Here is a 20,426-nt window from a genome sequence, read left to right on the forward strand (position 1 = left end):
ACACGCTTCATGAGTCATTTCATAATCAAAGTTAACTTTCTAAAGAAATCTAAGTCCTTCTCGCAGTAAATGCCGCGTTCCTTCTTATTACAAATACAACAAACACACCATATTACAATTATTCATGAATTTGCCTTGTAAAATGGAATATATTTTATATATTCTTATCAAAATAAACCTGCAGCCTTCATTTAGTTGGAATATCATTTTTGCAGAAACACACATATGTAAATGCATTATTAACAGCCTCTCTAAATTTAAAATGTGCCAATCTTTCTGCAGATGTCTCTGTAGCAGATATTAAAATGTCATTCTGGGCTTTGATTGATTTTATTGGGAGTCTGTTATCTTGCTGTGCTCAGTTTGATTAAACATACAGAGACGATCACAGTCAATTTGAGCTGCGCGTCACGGGGAAACTCAAATGCTTCAGCGATGATGGAGTAGTTGGAGAATAATTGAAATTGTTGGTAAGCGGCAATGGAGTATTGAGAATGTGGCCTTAATTTCCAAAACAAAAATAGCACGTCGTATGACAGTACAGCTGTCTGCGCTATCATTTTAGCATCTTGCTAAATGCATTACGTTTAGGTTTGTGCATTTAAACACCAATGCAGAGTCAAAGGGATACCGATCCACTGCACAATGGATTGTGGGTTGCAATAGCCGAAAAAGCATGCACTGATGCACACTTCATAGATGCACTGCATCATTCAGCCTGCTGTTTTCAACATACTACTCCTGTTCACTAATTCTTATCTCGCCTATAGCATGTGAATCGGGCTGCAGTGTTCTGTAGTTCAGTCGGGGGAAGTGCTGGGTTTCATTAGGCTGCAGGACTCTTTAATTCATTGCAGTCTGGCCTCGTACTGATGAAGTCATTCATCAAGCGCAAGGTCAGCCGCTCCGCTGGGGAGTGTGTGTGTGTGTGTGTGTGTGTGAAGGGGGGTTGATGTGTGTGAAGGGGGCACTGGGGGTTCAGGCTCGATGTTACACTGAGTTGCGGTGAAGAGCACATCACACCCTGTAATTTAGCCAATAGAGTGCAAACACACATGCACACACATGCACTCTGGGAAATAAAATCAGCCCACATGCACTTGCTGCGGACTGTATGATGCACTGACACATCCCAGAGGACTCCTTCCCCGACCGCGTGTGTGCGCTCAGAATGGCACGAGCAGCAAAAAGCCGGTGCCATTAACAGGCTGCAGCGTAATTAACAGTTGATTCGATCGCAGGCTAGCGCTGGCATCTGCAATAAAATAAGCTGCTCATTTTTCTGTCTAATAATTTATAGACTGCACCTCTTCACATTCTGTGGTCAGTCCGTTTCTCAGGATATTGCTCCGGCTCTTAGTAATTCACTCTATTGATTGAGTTTCAAGCGACAGGAACACTTTCAATCTTTCTCTGATCTCTCATGCTAAGTTTACTCTTAGGGTGTCATGCACACCGCTGGACGAAATTAATATTTCATATTAAGGTAGTGCTCTGTTCAGGTTTCACTTGTTTTGTCATTTGATGCTTTATTTTACAGTGCTAGACTCGACCTGCGATGTCACTCGGACGTGCATTACTCTGGTTGCATCTGTACTTACAGAAAGCAACAGTGTCTATATTGAATAATACTGAGAGAGAGACAGAGGTATAATTGAACTGGTAGGGATCAGGGGCCTCATGTACAATAATTTGCATAGGTTTCATCTTATGCATAATCTAAATAATTTCTCTGTGCATGGCCTGCGTAATCCATATGCACGTTTCCATTCATGTTATAGCACCAAGTTTAACATACCTTTAATTTAGCTAAATCCTGATATGTGCAATACAAATCATGTACGCATTTCCATGGCCATGTGCATCGTTTATCAGGCCCAAGGTCTGTATTTACAGTGATTTGTAGAGCAGAGCTCAATGAAACCGGATCTGTTGTATATTGTGTGTCTGCGGTCAGGATATCTTAAACTGGGTTTGAAGGGTTTTATGCGCTTTCTGTTTTTTTCCTAGTGCGGGAGAAACGATATAATGTCATCTCACTCCTTGAAACGTGTCTCTGGTTAGTTGAAATCATTGGGTTTGTGGTGGCTGGAGGAAATGTGCAGCGATGTAGTATTTATCACCAATATGGGATTGTTTTAGTGATGCAGAAGAGACCGGCACATGCCTGAAATAACACTGACACATATATACAGTTTTAAGACAGCATATGAGATTAAATTAACACTTACATTCAAAATTAACAAACATTTTTGGTTTTACTAGTGACTGGATTTTGGTAGATTTTGATGACACACATACACACGACATGACATGACACACATACACAGTGTGTGTGTGTGTGTGTGTGTGTGTGTGTGTGTGTCATGAATCGGCTTGGCTGACAGCATATGATGACCTGTGCCGGGATGCATTCACACTGCAAGACTGAATTCAGCTTTTAGTGTGTGTGTGTGTGTTCAGTGCAGAGAGAATCTGCTGCTGTCTGTGAGAGGATCACACACACACACACACACACACGAGTGTATGTGTGCTTCACAGAAAAACAGACCTTGTCTTGCCAAGCATATGTCAGCACTTTGCAATCAAAAAATGTATTTCTATGTGCCCATTATCATATTTCTTTGTTAATGATTTTAGCATATTAAAAGCTCCAGTGTGCACAAGTAGAAATCTGATTCATGCGTCTCTTTTTCCTTCATTATTTGTTCAATCTTACAATTGTTTTCTGATTAATTGGACACATTCCTGAAATGTTCCCTCCTCCCGCTCTTTAATTAAACCTCGTTTGTTTCTCAACGTGAGCGCTCAGGGTCAAAATTCAGTGTCAGTCGAGCTTATTTTATGCTTTTGTTCCCGGTGACTTTTATACAATTTGTAAGATTGACCTACTAGAAGAGAGATGTTCCACCTACACCTACTGCAGACAGCCTGGTTTATTCTCATGTGTGTGTGTGTGTGTGCGTGCATGTGTGTGTGTGTGTGTGTGCATGCATTTGTGTGTGTGTGTGTGTGCATTTGTGTGTGTGTGCATGCGTGTGCGTGCATGCGTGCGTGCGTGTGTGTACGTTTTTGTGACAAATGAGGACATAAATGTGTATAATGACACAGGTATGACACAGGTATTACAAGGTGAAGGTGACTTTTCAGGACATTGACCCATGTCCCCACTCATACAGAGTGAGGTTTTTTTGGGAAAGTAGAAATGCACAGTTTCCTGTGAGGGCTAAGTTTAGGTGTAGGGCAATAGCACATACAGTTTGTACAGTATAAAAACCATTACGCCTATGGGATGTCCCCACTTTTCACAAAAACAAACATGTGTGCGTGTGTGTGTGTGTGTGTGGGGGGGGGGGGGGGGCACATATGTGGCGAGGGCTGAATCAAAGTGGAGCGTGAGGATTGTTTGGTTCTTAATCTGCCTCTTAAAGACATCTGTCAGTGCGGATCACTATTGTTTGTCATGCTCGAGACACGCTCGGCACAAATTCAATCCTGCCATTTCTATCATGTCACATTTGGAAGATCAACAGTGACACAAATTATATCATTGCTTCCCGTGCGGGAATTGTGTTTGCAGGTGCGACTCCTGGCAATAAGAGACCTTTGCAGAAACGTCTTGCTTTAGCGCTTGGCCTGCGTTCATCAGCAGCACAAGGGATGAGCTCAAGTCATTTCTCTAACCGTCGAGGAAAGGAGGATGTTTCGTCTTTCTGCTCAGAGCGATGCGTTTAATCTGACTGGAGTATTCACTGCGGTGCCGTGCAGATCTGTGTGTTAAGCGTGCAGTATCTTCTGCGGCTGTTTTTATGCATGCTTCTGTTAAATCGGTCCTATCTTAGTTCATCTGCATCCTCACCCTGCTGATCTCTTGTCATGTTGGTGTTTGCATTATACAAGCAGCAGAAGCAGCAGCACTTGACCACTAACATAGACACATAGACTCCAGCTTCAGTCTTTCACTCATAAAACTGAACACACACAGAACGACACTTGCCTTTGCTGCAAACCTATTGTGAAAGATGCCTGTGCAAGGCTGGATTCACAACCACTGCATATAGGACACTTACCCTCATCGCTAGCGCCATGACTTCAACACTGGGGGGTAGAACCAATTTTTTAAATATATATAATTTAAAGATTTAAGGGGAATAAATAAGGGGTTACACTTTATTTTGATTGTCCTATTTAGACAATCTGTTGAATCTCAACTATATGTCAACTAACTCTCAATAGAGTATTAGTACATTATTAGGTTAGGGTTAGTTAGTGGAATAAGTTGACATATAAGTTACTTATAGTCAGTAGAATGTCTGTTGAGGACCATCGAAATAAAGTGTTATCAGATATGAAGCAGACAGTCACTAATCCTCTAATGCCTGCTAGTCTAAAGTGGACTATAGAAATAGTGTTAAAGGGGTCATATGATGATGCTAAAAAGATAATTATTTTGTGTATTTGGTGTAATGCAATGTGTTTATGTGGTTTAAAGTTCAAAAAACATTTTCCACATACTGTACATTATTGTTGCTCCTCAAAGCCCCGCCTTTCTGAAATGCGTCGATTTTTACAAAGCTCATCGTTCTGAGAAGCGAGGTGTGCTCTGATTGGCCGGTTATTCAGTGCGTTGTGATTGGCCGAATACCTCAAGCATGTGACGGAAATGTTACGCCCCTCACCATGTTGTGATGCCGCGTCCCAGCACGACGAGACTAAAACAATAAAACCCATTACAAACGAGGCATTTGTTGCATCCAGTGAGGATATAGTTACTGATTATAATGACTTATACTGTCTTTTTACGCGTCACGTTGCATCGCGCCTTGTAAACATTACCATGTCTGCATTTGTGATCGGAGAAACGACAAACAACAAGCGCTACTCTACACTGCTCAAAACTCACGTTTGAATTGTCAGTAGCAGAAACATACTTACAGGCTGAGAGTCAGAAGCTCCAGACTGTCCTTGCAAAGTTGGAATTGCCCCACTTTATAGAAACAGCCTTTGTGCAAGCCAACATTGTAGCTTCCAGGTTCAGGAAATAATCCTCTGTAAAATGCGCTGCACACACTCTAATATTTGGGTTGAACTGTTCTGGAACAGTGTTGTAAACACAACTTAACCACTGATTTCTAGTTGTGTCCTCTTTTGGAAGCCCAAACAAAGTAGTTTCACTTTCACAACGAAACACAGCGTCTCCAGGACATGGCGCCGGCGGCAGCAACAATACTACAGACAGAATAATAGTTACGCCTTCTTTCATTTCGTATACATTTGGGTGATGTTTTGCAAATCTTCCCACATCGTGACGTAGACATGTGCGGGTGTGTTTAAATGGGGTGTTTTAGGAGGGCGTGGTCAAGTCTTAACTTTTATAAAGAATATCTCTTTGGTTTTGAGACTTTAGTCTTTGAAACTTCAGGGATCTTATCTATGCACAAACAGCTTGTAACACTTCAAAGAGAAAGAAAAAACTAAAAATTAAAACAAAAAATAGAATTTATTGTAATCAGTTTGATCTATTTGATTTCTTTTTTAAATACACACATATTTACTCTTAATCATATGCCTAATATGATCGCTATACATTGTCACATTCATGAATGAAGCTTGAAAATCAAAGTCTGCTGTTTTTATTCAAAACAGCATAATTTGATTTGTCTGCCTAACATTTATTTTGTTAAAGTTATTAGCAAATATTAAATGCTTAGCTACTCATATTGTACATCACACTCTTTGACTGTTAAACCTGAAGTATTGCAATGAAATTCCCCTGCTTAAAGTAAGGCCCCGCCTTCTTTGATTTGATTGGCTATCTCAGTTGTTGTGACACTGTTGAGGCAGACAAGTCTAAAATATCCACTTTATTCCTAAGCGCGGAAGCAAGCCTATGGACGAGACTTCCGGTTCATTAGCCTCTGTAGGGAAATAATGAGAAGAATGACAATGTGCAGAAAAATGGAAATCTGTTTGCATTACAAACCAGTGTGTTTATAATTAAGATAATGCAATTAAGATAATATGGTAAGACACACCAATTTGCAGTATCAAGCAGCAAAACGAGCAGTTGTATACAGCTAAATATAGCTGGAAGCAAATGAGACCCATAAAATGTACAAATGGCCATGCCCATTTTTACGTGAAGAATAAGGTGGATAGTGTTTCAACTTTTGATCATCCTAACAACAAACAGTGGTGCGTAATGAAGCACAGCAGAAGCAGCTTGGTGAACATTTCTAAAGATTGGGTCAAACTCTAGCAGAGAGCTATTTGTTGTTCCTGCTTGTCGACTAGTTGCTGTTGTTTAGCTGTGAGTCATTTGTGTACTGTTTACTCTGTGAATATGACTGGTTTGTTGATTCTGTGTAGTTTCCCGTGATCCTGACGGAGCGTGTTCTCTTGTGTTCTCTTGCAGCACCCGTATCCTTCAGAAGAACAGAAGAAACAGCTCGCTCAAGACACAGGCCTCACCATCTTACAAGTAAACAACTGGTGAGTCGAGTCACTTTTCATCTCTTTTGCCAGCAGCGTTGACCGCGCAGACTCAACTCACGCATTATCGCCGCGGCTCTTTGCCGTTCGACACACATTTGTGTCCCTTTGATGCATTAAGGGGAAGAGGACAGTGGTGCACCTCCTCCCTGATCGCTCTGTGCCGGATTAGACCGCTCTGACCGGCGGCGTCTTTGTAGATGGCTTAGCTCATAACTGGAGGTGGTGGATTAAATAAAATGATCACAGAGCCAAAGAAATGATACAGGAATTATTTATCAAAATACTCGGCCGGGCTCTTTTTTTATCGCGGGCTTAATTTCGTTCACTACATTCTGCAGCCGATGTTCAGATTAATTGAGCTGACAGCTTCTTTTCAAAACACCGGGAAGGTATTTGCATGGATTTTCTGGCCTTACACAAACTTAATTATACGGAGCGCTATTTTATCAGTCTAATTCCGTGTAGTGGAGCTTCTATTTACAAATGAGAAGTCCCTGCCTTTTATTCACAGCTTCCCTTAATGTATTTATCAAAGCGGACTCATTTACGCGGCGCTCTATCTGTCGGGTACAGACGGCGGCTCTCGGCGTTATCGGCCCGCGGGCTCGCGCGCCTCCCCGGGGTCAATTGATTTTTTTGCTTTTGTGATTCATTTTTCCCCTACACCTCATTCTGGTGCCGGCTCACAATGAGCAACACACCTGGAGAATGAGCGTGATTTGTCTGCTGGATCTGGCCAGGTACTTAAATTGGCCACAGGAATGCCGTTATCTGCCTTTCACGCGCCCTACGGCTGAATGGTGTTTTAATTACGGTGGTAACCAAGCTTTGGTGCCGTCACACACCTACAGCAGCAGAAAATTGAGTTGCTTTGCCTGTTTCATGCTGATTAATGCTGAAATAACCGCAAAGAACCACCTAGAGAGAACGAGCGAGTGGGACCAGATCAACGCTCTCAGTTTTAGACTCCAGATACTGAAAGACTAATCTATCTATCGTCCGTCTGAGGTCAGGCTGTATTTGCGGTAGCGTTCGCTCTGCTCTCAGATCCTCATGATGTTCCTGCTGATGGGCCGGAATGGTCCTGGATTCCTCCTGTGATGGTCATTGTGTGGATCCTGCTTTGATATAGAGCACAGGGGAGAGAGACGGACAGGACGAGGTTTGCATGGACGAATCCTGAATCAGGTCTTTGTTTGGAGGCACAATCAGACCTGGAGGAGGCACAAGGGCGCTCTGTGTAACGTGTCAATAGACAGCGCGTCTCCTGCTCTGACGAGCCCATCTACCTGTCCATCTCTCTCTGTGCTGGGGATCTGATCTTCTGCTCTGCATGTGTGTGACGGCCACTGGTGTTGGTGCTTCACTATGTAGCAGTGGGTAATTAAATCTGAGACTGCACAGCAATCCCGTTTGACCTCAGAGAGAGAGAGACACTTTACACACCATAAGTGCAGCTGTGTGTGTGTGTGTGTGTGTTATTCTATCTGTCTAAATGAGGCCTGATCACATGCTGACAGCAACACGCCTCTGCTAAACACACACACACACACACACACACACACACACAGCATTATGAAAGAGAGGCGGGTTTGTCCCATTATTGGTTGCTCTTGTAGCCATTTCTGGGTTTTTCTTCAACTTCAGGAACCTTTATGTCCCAGGGGTTAACTTTTATTAAAACTGTCTTGGAAACTTTCAACATGCCGTCATAATTTTTTAATGTTTTTTTTTGTTTGTTTTTTTTATCACAGACCAAGAGTTAACTATAAAGATACTATATACAAATATTACTTATTACACATAAAACTGTAATCCAAACAAATGGTGAAATAATCACAAACCATTTCAGTATGTCATTTCCACCACATTTTTCAAAAGTCAGTGCACTTTTTTACTGAATATTTTTATTGTGTATCTTTTACAAACAAGTTATAATTTCTTCAAAAACAAAAAGTGTGAAAATATGATTTAATTGTATTTTGGACACATGAAACGCTAGATATGACATTAGACAAAGGAATCCGTTTCAAATGTCATTTCCACCACAGAAAACATGATGATTTGAAATGTGATGGAAGAACAAGTTATTGTGTTAATGTCCACCTGATGGGTTTTGTTGGGTTCTTTCTGCGTCTCTCTCTCTCTCTCTCTCTCTCTCTGTATTGTCACTCATGGAAACTCATTTGACTAATGAGCTGACAAATGGAGTGGAATAGGTGACTTATGAACGACCTTTGACATCTGCATGATTTGTGGATCTGATCTTACATGATGCCCACAGAAACACACACACACACTCTGTATTTGTCTCTTTATTGTCATCTGTCGTTGTTTCACCAGTTGTGTCTCAACATCTAAAGCTGAGGCGTCTCAGACTGACCCATCTGTGCTAGCGTCCAATCTGTGGCTCTGTTTTAGTCTTTATATGAATAATCATCATGAGGGATTCGTCCTAGTCTGCTTATACTGAGACGACTGGAGAAAGGGTTTCGTAACTCTCTCTCCTTCCCTGAACTCAAATGAGTCATGAACAAACAGGTCAGCTTTATGTTTTTTATGACCCTTTCACTTGGCACGACCAGCTGTTATGAAATTCATAATAATGGCTTAATATTTTCCAAATGTAATGTAAAAAGTATAAACTGGCCTGTGAAGATGTTTGATTTTGCTCCTCAGAGCATGAGAAAGTTTGGAGGCACTGAGTTTAAACACACGTCTCCTTCAGATCTGCGCTCACACACACACGCACACACACACACACACACACACATGCGCGTGCGCGCACACACACACACACACACATACACACACATGCGCGTGCGCGCACACACACACACACACACACACACACCCAGTCTGTCTGTCTGTCTCTGTGTTACACACTGGCACAATCACCACTGAAGTTACTGGTTATCCATTTAACTTTGACCTAGATGAGAGCATCCAGTATTTTCTGGTGTCTCTTTCTAAATATACCACTCAAGAGGACGAGTGGAGATGGGCGGCGCGAGCTGCTGGCAGACAACATTGTCAGAATTGCTTGCATTTAGGGACCGCTAATTGGCAGTTAATTAGCAGAAATGACTCAGTTGTTGGTTCCCATGTGCCACTCTCACCCCCCCGCTCCAGCTTCATTTGATCTGACATCTCTCGTAGCACCAGAGCACCCATCCGCTTTTGGCACACTAGTCTGCATCTGACCGATGGATGCCACACATTTAGACCAAATCAGAAAGATCCTCATCACAGGATCACCATTCAGCTGAGAGAGGAAAATTCCTGCAGGACAGAGACAGAGAACCAGAAAACACTGCTCTTCAAACAGCAGGACCAACCGTAATATTCACCACTGCAGTGTAGCTGTCAATGTGCTGGAAATTATTCTCTTCCTCAGGATTTGTGTCTTGTTTCCAGTACAATTATCTAAACATTCCAAATCAAGACACATTTACTTGAGAAGTGTTTGTAATGTCTCATTTGTTAACATTAGCTAATGCATTAGTTAACAGTGAACACTTCATGTTTTTTTCTCAGCATTTATTAACCTAATGTTACAGTTTTTTTACAATCACTTTGCTACTATTTTCAGAACCTTGATGTCATTTTTCACAACTCTAGACACAAAACTCAAAACGGTTATCACTTGTAACACAGGCTGTCTAATGTTCAAAACATTGCATTGTGCATTCACATCTTTAAAGAAATCTTGCACAATCATTGGTTCAAAAAACAAATGTACTGTGAAATACCATTGAAACATAACTATAGATCACCCACACACAAGCAACCGATAGTTTCACTGTGTCATTGTTCGTACAATCATTAAATATTATAAAACAAAATAGGTGATGCAGGTTTCATTATGGTACTACATGTACAGTAAATACATCTCTGTAAAAGTACTGCAGTAGTAGAGAGAATACTACAGACACAGTGGAATCATTGAACAAAGTTTGTAATATATTGATGCAAAACACTACAGTACAATCACAACATAGGTTTATTTGAATCAAATAGAAAAGAAAAGACAGTACTGTAAAACATCAAATGCAGTGTTCCTCAACTTGCTTGTACTGTAAGAAACAAGACAGGAGTGATTACTGTACTTCTACATTGTCATGAACTCTGTGTTGTGGATTTGGCCACAGGTTCTCATCTACATCACAATGGATGTTTTCATTAGCCAAACATCTTGGAAAAAACCTTCGGGCATGGCCAATCCAGGCCTGACACTGGTCTGCTGTGATGTCATTGCAGGGGTCATCCATGGCCTGGAGAAGAGTGACTTGTTCATGAGGGTGCCTATCATGAACCTTCCATCTCCATGCGGAGAACAATTCCTCAATCGGGTTAAGGAAGGGAGAGTATGGGGGTAAATACAGGGTGGTAAATTGTGCATGGGCCTGAAACCATGCTTGCACCACATGAGCATGATGGAACCTGACATTGTCCCACACAATGACATAGGTCACACCTTCAGCTCTACAAACCTGATCGAGCTCATCAAGAAAGGTGACAAGGAGAGCTGCATTATATGGTCCAATATGAGGTCTGCGTCCCACCACACCATCTTCTGATATAGCCGCACACATGGTAATGTTGGCCCCACGTTGTCCAGGTACTTGGATGGTTGCCCGCTGGCCAATGAAATTCCGACCTCTCCTCCTTGTCTTGGCCAGATTAAAACCTGCCTCATCCAAATATATGAATTTGTGATGGTCGTCATCAGCATCCAGCTCCATCACCCTCTAAAAATACATTTTGGAAAGAGATTTAGAGATTACTGTACAATGTAGAATTTTTGGGAATGATTTACAACAGCCATCTTGAAACTGAACTTACCTGAACATACTCAGTCCTCATTTGCTTCACTCTGCATTTCTTTCGAAAGGCACACGGTATAGTTGTTTTATAGATACCTGGTGCCTTTTCAGTATGCGTGCAATAGTCGGCAAACTTATGGATCCCACATTGTTGAACATGTCTTCATTGTCCAAGATATGCTGGCGAATTTCTGTAAGGCGAATATCATTTCTGGCCCGAACCAAATCGACCACAGCCTGCTCTTGTTGGTCAGTTAGAATTTAGCCTCTGCCTCCACTATTTGGCCTGGTCACAATTCTACAGGGAACATTAGAGTAAGACGACACTTGGTCACATCCCCTATTCTGTGATACACATTGGTATGCAGTCATTTGACAATTGAGAGTAGCATAATGTTTAGTGCATGCTGATAACTTACCGGTTCTCATTGCGGAAAGTTCTGATTATTGAGGCCACGGTTGACCTTCTGAGGTTTGGTTGTATCATTGTAGCCGCCTCAGTCATTGTCATGCCATGATTTATGACATGGTCTACAACTATTGCCCGAATTTCATTGGACACTCTATGCTGTTGCTGCCGCTGTCTCGGTCCGTGGCCTTGTCCTCTGCCACGTTCCCCCACACCTCTCAAACGAGGCCCACGACCACCTCTCAGAAGGGGCGCCTGTCCTCTACCACGTTCCCCCACAACTCTCAAACGAGGCCCACGACCACCTCTCAGAAGGGGTGCCTGTCCTCTACCACGTTCCCCCACACCTCTCAAACGAGGCCCACGACCACCTCTCAGAAGAGGTGCCTGTCCTCTACCACGCTCCCCCACACCTCTCAAACGAGGCCCACGACCACCTCTCAGAAGGGGTGCCTGTCCTCTACCACGTTCCCCCGCACCTCTCAAACGAGGCCCACGACCACCTCTCAGAAGGGGTGCCTGTCCTCTACCACGTTCCCCCGCACCTCTCAAACGAGGCCCACGACCATCTCTCAGAAGGGGTGCCTGTCCTCTACCACGTTCCCCCACACCTCTCAAACGAGGCCCACGACCACCTCTCAGAAGGGGTGCCTGTCCTCTACCACGTTCCTCCACAACTCTCAAACGAGGCCCACGACCACCTCTCAGAAGGGGTGCCTGTCCTCTACCACGTTCCCCCGCACCTCTCAAACGAGGCCCACGACCACCTCTCAGAAGGGGTGCCTGTCCTCTACCACGTTCCCCCGCACCTCTCAAACGAGGCCCACGACCACCTCTCAGAAGGGGTGCCTGTCCTCTACCACGTTCCTCCACACCTCTCAAACGAGGCCCACGACCACCTCTCAGAAGGGGTGCCTGTCCTCTACCACGTTCGCCCGCACCTCTCAAACGAGGCCCACGACCACCTCTCAGAAGGGGTGCCTGTCCTCTACCACGTTCCCCCGCACCTCTCAAACGAGGCCCACGACCACCTCTCAGAAGGGGTGCCTGTCCTCTACCACGTTCCCCCGCACCTCTCAAACGAGGCCCACGACCATCTCTCAGAAGGGGTGCCTGTCCTCTACCACGTTCCCCCACACCTCTCAAACGAGGCCCACGACCACCTCTCAGAAGGGGTGCCTGTCCTCTACCACGTTCCTCCACAACTCTCAAACGAGGCCCACGACCACCTCTCAGAAGGGGTGCCTGTCCTCTACCACGTTCCCCCGCACCTCTCAAACGAGGCCCACGACCACCTCTCAGAAGGGGTGCCTGTCCTCTACCACGTTCGCCCACACCTCTCAAACGAGGCCCACGACCACCTCTCAGAAGGGGTGCCTGTCCTCTACCACGTTCCCCCACACCTCTCAAACGAAGCCCACGACCACCTCTCAGAAGGGGTGCCTGTCCCCTGCCATTCCTTTGACCAACACGTCTTCCTCGTCTTCCTCCCACCACTGCTTGACCTCCATTGTGACCTGGATCACCTGCTGGCTCCGTGTTACGTATCGCTATGCTCTTGCAATTGGATCCCAATCAACTCTTTATATACTCATTCCACAATGTGCACTCAATCATCAGTAACGTGTCGGCAGAATTGGACAAGCAATTACAAGGGCCTGCATCTATACAGTGCAGTACTGTCAATACTGTAAATAGTCTGAAAAGGTGGTACAGTATTTGGGACCATTGACACAGTGTCTGATGAAGCATTATGATAAAATGTTAAGCTACATCCATGGATATTGTAGTCTAATTGGTTCATGCTCCACGCTAATTGGTGACAATGAATCTCGTTACAGTGTCTTGAAACTTTCATGATTTAAACATGGAAGATTGTTTGTCTGTTTCCATACAACTATGCATTACGAGTAATGCAACAGTTACTTATCATTTTGAGCAGTTGTATCAATTGATAGTTAGATCATTGTAAGGAAATGAATAGACACTCATTTGAAATGTAATGTGTGAATTGCCTTTTGAAATAGTAGTACTTTGATGTTAAGTTGTGTCATATTGATCAGGTGATTTTTGTTGAATGAACAAATGATCTAAGTTTTATGTGTATTGTATCCAAGCAACTGAGAAAAGGATTAGAGTTTTGAAAAATGTGCATTTTGATCATTGGTTGTGAGTTTTGTGACTAGAGTTGTGAAAAATGACATCAAGGTTCTGAAAATAGTAGCAAAGTGATTGTAAAAAACTGTAATGTTAGTTATACTAATATAATACTAATAATATTAAAAAAATTGTTCATCGTTTCTTCATGTTAGTTCACAGTCCATTAACTAATGTTAACAGATACAACTTGTCATTAAAAAAAGATGAATGTAACATTAGTTTTTTTCAGCTGATTACACACATTTTCAAAACTACACAAATCTAAGAACTGCACACACAAAATGCAAAATGCCTCACATCTCTTGAAAAACGAAGCACTGCATTCAAAATATCACAAACACATCTTACACATTTACAAACACCTTTGCCATAATATTAATTCCTGTTAGATTTGTGTGTGTTACAGAGAGAATTGTGTGTTTTGTGTGTTGAGTCAAAGGCTGAGAATTAGTGTCTGGTTTTGTAGATGTGGTGTGTGCTTCTGCTGTTTGAGTGACAGCTTTCAGAAACTGTGTGACAAGGAAAGATTTTGTGTGGAAGCAGCTGAAAAAAACTGTAAGATTATTGAATACAACAGATGTGTTGTTCATTGTTAGTCCATGTTAACTAATGCTGTTAACTAATAATAACAACAACAAAAAAATACTGTAAAGTGTTACCATTTTTGCTTAAAAACAAACAAATCTCCCAATGGAGTCAGAAAAATAAACTTATTTTATATATATATTTATTTTTATATATGTGTGTGTGTGTTATGCATTAATTACAAAAAATATAACAAATCTGAGACTTCCAACGGAGTATTTTAAGTAATTTTGCTTCTCCAGTAAATGTAGATATTTATACTGGAAAGCAAGACAAAGATTCTGCGGAAGAGAATGTTTTTTTTTGCAGTGTTGTAAGTGTAAGTGCAGTGAATGCAAATGAAAGTGAGCCGGGCCACAGGGGTGAAACGCTTTCATGCTCTGGGATGGCACGTTTTGTTTTGAGGGGGAAACAAACAGAGAAAGATTGAAGAAAGAGAAGCATCTGAGAGCAGAAGGTGAATAAGTGGGTTAATGTATACGGTCTGCAGGTACAGCACACAGAGAGACGCTGTAGGATGGTGCTGCGCCTCGGGCCATCTGTGAGCCGAGTAGCAATTTTATTACATTGTCATTAAAGCAATTTCACAGCAGTATTGTTTGTTAATGAGACGTCGGAAACGAGGAGAGATGTCACGGACAGGAGCAGCGCTGAGCTCTGTGCTATCTCTGAAAAATAAATGCGCACTCACCCTTCACATCCTCTCTGGACTCTAGCTTGTAAAAGGGAAACCCACTTAAAGCTGAAATATAAAGTCTGTACTGCCAAGGTTGTGTTTATGAGCTGCCGCTGTGCTTTAGTGTTCACTGCTCTTCATATGTGGAGTCGGCCGTCTCTGGTCTCGGGGATTGTTTTGGTTGTGTCGGGCTCGGCCGGTTCTGTGGAGGATGTATGGCTGAGAGCTTCCTGTGTTTCGCTCTCAGACGGATCAGTTGGCTTTTTCCAGTTATTTATAGAGAGCCAGATCTGCTGCTGCTCACGCCGAGGATGAGAGAAATACAGCCCACATTAGTGAAATAAAGCCTGAGAGAGAGAGAGAGAGCGGGCGTCTTTCTGCTGACGCTGCAGATGAACATAGCGTGAGCTCAGAGGAAGTTAAGAGGAAAAAGAAAGAGAGGGAGGCCCTGGAGAGAAGAACGACTGAAGGAACGAGTTTATCGGTTTCAGACTGAACAGGTTTGTGGGATTCACTTCACTCGTCACAAAGCAGGGCTCAGAATAACTTTTGCTCTTTTTTTGGCCAGTGAAATCATCTGCTGAACCTTCAGAAAACAATGATCATGTATTATTTATTATTTATTTATGTCATTTTGCAAACAAATTGTGGACAATGTGTAAATACAGTTGTTACACAGCTGAGATTAATAGACATTTTTTTAATTATATAAATAAATAAATAAATATATATATATATATATATATATAATGGTGCTAATAGGTAACAGTGTTGCAGTGTTTGTTATTTGTTGTATTTCCCATAAGAAAAGTATTTGTTGTTTATGTTGTATAAGGTTGAGTTTCTGCCGCCATAATTTGGGGAATGACTGTGTACAGTTGTAATACAGATGTGATTTTCTTATTTTCTTGCAATAAACATTTTTTTTCATATATATATATATATATATATATATATATATATATATATATATATATATATATATATATATATATACATTGCTTTATACAATCCAGACTGTTTCAAAGCAGCTGTGCAAACGAATAAACAATTGAATTGAAATGTAATAAAAAGTAAATAAGTGCACTAATGGGTAATTATTGCAGGTTTTGCCTAAATGAAGCTGTGACTGAATCTGGTTCATAGTTTTGATAAATTTATATTTCCACATAAGAATTTTTCTTTTATGTTATATAAGGTTGCAATTTTTTGCAACCAAAATTTGGGGATTATCTGAATACAGCTCTGTTGTTGTTGTTGTTGTTGTTGTTGTTTTGTGTGATTTTGTTAACAGACAATATGTGATTTAGTTATTTTAATTACAAACAAATAATCAATATATTTAAAATTATAAATAGTACATAAATAGGTGCTGATGTTTTTTTTTCAGATTTAGTCTAAAAGCTGTCTGTCAGTATGACATCAACTTGTAGTTTTTGGTAAACATATTTCATACAAGAAAAATATGAAATAAGTTTTCTTACAGTAACGTTGGAAACCCTTGAGCTTTGTGCTTTAAAACATAATGAGATATTAACCTGTGTTTACAGGTATGAGACTCCAAACCTGATCAGTTCTCTCTCAAACACAATCCTCTTACCTGAGATCTGTTTTCCTAAAAATCAATGTATGGCCCGTGCTGTGAGCTCCACGCCAGCAGCGCTATCATAAATGAATACTTCAGGTTTGTTTATTGAAGCGCGTCGTGCCAGCGAGCCGAGATGTTCTGGATGAAGTAGCAGCAGAAATGATGCCAGAACACGACACACAAACACTGGACTCGCTCCAAACCGTCTTCACACACTCCGACTCCAGACGGGGCAAAAATATAGAAGTGTCTCTTTGACTGGCTCTCAGTGGATGCTCCAGTGAGATCCAAAGCTCTGGTCTCTCATTATCAGTTTGGGCGTGAGACACAGAGAGGGCCCCTTTAGGGTCTGAGAGAAGGGCTGATTCTGAGATTGAATGGGGTGATGGGGTGTGGAGGGTAATGACGGAGTCCTTGCAGGCGGCAGTAAGTGAAAGGAGGTTAATTGAGAGGTTTCACTGATGACGGGCAGATCTCGGGCACAGGTGCCCTGCAGCGGCTCCTCGCCGTAACTTACACTCCACATTAACCAGTGTTACCCTCCAGCGCTCGAGTGAGAGGAAAAAAATCACTCCATTTTCTAAGCATTGAGTCATTTTTATGTCCCTGTTACATTTAAACAATTATTTGAAAACATTGATATAGACTATGCTTGTTTTGAGAAAAGGCTGAATATTACAAGACACTGAAAAAAATGGTGTAGGATTTACTTTGAAACAATTTCCACTTAGAAATTGCTATTCAATTTCACAAATAATTAGTAAAAGTGAAATAAAAATGAAATTTTGAAGTAGAAAAACTGAAATAGTATTTTCCTGAAATAATCCAATAATCTATATTTACAATTTTGAAAAATATTTTACTGTGCAGATTTTGCAATTATGTAGTTCAAATGAGAATCCAAATTACTGTGACAATAATTTAGGTTTTATTCAGTTATTAATGAGATAACTGAAAAATAAAAAATAAAATAAAAAAGTAAAAAATAAATAAATAATCATATTTACTCTGCATATTAGATGGGACACATCCCCAGCGTCCATAGTAGTTACGGTACTTTGTATTTGAGGTAGGACAGTCTGATTTCTTCCAGCATTCCTGTAGCTAAAACATTACATTTACATTTACATTTATGCATTTAGCAGACGCTTTTATCCAAAGCGACTTACATTGCATTCAAGTTACAGTTTTTACATTTTATCAGCTCATTTTAAAACATCATGTTTGCAACACCAAGGTAGTGGGTTTGATTCCCAAGGAATGCATGAACTGATCAAAATTATACCCTGAATGCAATGCAAGTTGCTTTGGATAAAAGCAAAGTTTACCAAATGCATAAATGATTTCTTGAAATTCTGCAGTAACTACTAAAACCAAACTGATCAAATGAATAAAAACACAGACAGCACCTTTTCCCGAGACCCAAAACAAAGTGCCAACATCTCCCCCGAGAGAGAAAGCCTCGTGTCGGGTCAGAGCGGTGACGAGCCTCTGTGATAATCAAAAACTACTTTAAAACAGTGCAGAGCAAAGGTGTCGAGGGAGGGTGAGACAGCCGGAGAGAGAGAGAGAGGCTCCTCACACAGGTGTGTTGACGCCCGGGGCGTCTTTGGCTCTGATTTGAGCCCTGACTATCATGTCTTTAAGGACGCAGCGTCAGATGTCTGTGAGCTTTACTGGGGCCAAGACAAACCTGCCGCAGTTGTCAGAGCTTGCTGATGCAGCCAGTGAACGCGGAGAGGTGTTTCTCACGTGGTAGATTGGCTGCTGTTGTGCCGCAGGACAGAGAGACAGCAGAACTGCCAGAACAAAGTCTCGCTGTACAAACCAGCAGCTGCTACTCGCCGGATCAAAGGAGCAACAAGCGGCTCTTCCTGGCCCAGGTGTTTGACGGACAGCTGACAACTGGGGTCGACTCAGACCCTCCGGACTCTCTCCGCCGTCTCCAAGCGCTGCTTTTATATGGGTGCATGCTAGGGTGCTCCTCAAGAGAGCGCCAAAACTAAAAAGTAGACTTTCATCAGGTGATTTTTGGTAAAATGTGTTGTTTTGAGCAAGTATAGATGGTCCATGCATGTGAACCGTGATTTCTGCAAATACTAAACCAAAAAAATAGTCAAAGCTTGTTAACATAAAAGGTTGGAGACACCTGGGCCATAACAGATACGGTAAAACAACATACACATATTAGAATGTTACTGACACGGCACGAAACACAGGTCATGTGGCAGTGGTAAATGCATTCGAAATCATATATATAAAATACAGTTCTCGGTGGTTTGAATGACAGAGGAGTGGTGAAGTTCAGGAAACAGTCATCTAGCTAGTTAGTTGCTCCAACAATGCATCATACTATGGTTGTTAAGCAAGTTGCATTGTTGTTCTTGCATTTGTGGACCAATCCAAATGGATTGGAGAAAACCTACAATTTATTTGAACAAAACTGGTGCATTGCTGCCGCTCAGGACGGCTCTGATTCCCACCTGTTGTGATCAGGAGAAGAACTCGGTACAATCCAGAGAGAGCGACAGCGAGGACGAGTCTGTGCTGCAGTGCTATTGATTTATTTTAATTAGCAGCTCGTTAAATCGCATCAGTTTGCAAAACAAACATATAAGTCTGAGTCTGGTTTTCCACCGGGATTTTAATGAGTTCTGCACCCCAGAACCTAAAACACAGAGACAGACAGAAACCTCCTCGAGAGCTGCACTGAAGACAGCAGAGAGTGAGACAGCTGGAGAACACAGACAGACAGACAGAGTGAAACTCTTCTTCTCCCGCCGCACAAAACTATGTAAACACACCAGGGCTGGACTGGGACAAAAAAACGGCCCTGGCATTTTGGCCCAGACCGGCCCACTACATACAATCAAAATACTACCCATCTTTGCACGCCCTTGAATATGTTTACCAGCTCCTATTCCATAAAAGCACTAAAGCCCTTTAATAATAGATAGGAAACAGTAAGAGTTGACACATTAAAAACTTCTAAAAAGTGTAATTTATTAATATAATAAAACTATAATCCACACTGATGAATCCTAAAACTATAGGCCTATATAGTTATGACATCCTGTGTATGTGCCTGTGTGTTTGAGGGAGAAAGGGAAGAGACATGATAAATAGTTGATCAGATGATTACTGTTTCCCATAGTATAGCATTAAATAAACTGTAAACTTACTTAGTCAAATCTGTAAACTCCTTGGATGAACCTTTAAAAGCATAAGAAGCCATCCTGTGTGTGTGTGTGTGTGTGTGTGTGTGTGTGTGTGCAGTGGTGTATAAAGTACCCGAAAGCCATACTCAAGTAAAAGTACAGGTATCTTACCACAAAATGACTTTGGTAGAAGTTGAAGTCTTCCTTTAGAATATTACTTGAGTAAAAGTCTTAAAGTATATGATATTTATTGATATTTAAATGTACTTAAGTATTGAAAGTAAAAGTACAAGTAAATGCAAAATGGAAAAGAAGCAAATAAATATATATATAAAAAAATATTCATACAGCTTTAGTAGCAAGATTGTGTTCAGTTTTAACTCTTTCTTCCATTTTGTATTTTTGGGTAGGAATAGGAAGCACTTCATCCAGTGCTTGGTGTCTTTCATTCCAACATAAGAAAACATTTCTGGAATCTGCATCTAGCATTTAGATGTATTTACACAGTTTAATGTATCTCACAGTGTTT

The 20,426-nt window shown here is 41.7% G+C and overlaps 1 protein-coding gene across 3 annotated transcripts in view; it reads left to right on the forward strand.

Annotated features, from left to right (window-relative positions):
- The window catches only part of LOC306850065 (homeobox protein Meis2), a 78,422-nt gene that overhangs the window by 42,906 nt on the left and 15,090 nt on the right, over positions 1 to 20,426 (forward strand). For all 3 annotated transcript variants that reach the window (XM_079385490.1, XM_079385492.1, XM_079385491.1), the window contains exon 9: positions 6,416 to 6,492. In XM_079385490.1, the coding sequence (XP_079241616.1) occupies positions 6,416 to 6,492 (77 nt within the window). The remainder of the gene's footprint in view (positions 1 to 6,415; positions 6,493 to 20,426) is intronic.

Source organism: Barbus barbus (genome assembly GCF_936440315.1).
Source record: "Barbus barbus genome assembly, chromosome: 30".
Lineage (NCBI taxonomy): Eukaryota > Metazoa > Chordata > Actinopteri > Cypriniformes > Cyprinidae > Barbus > Barbus barbus.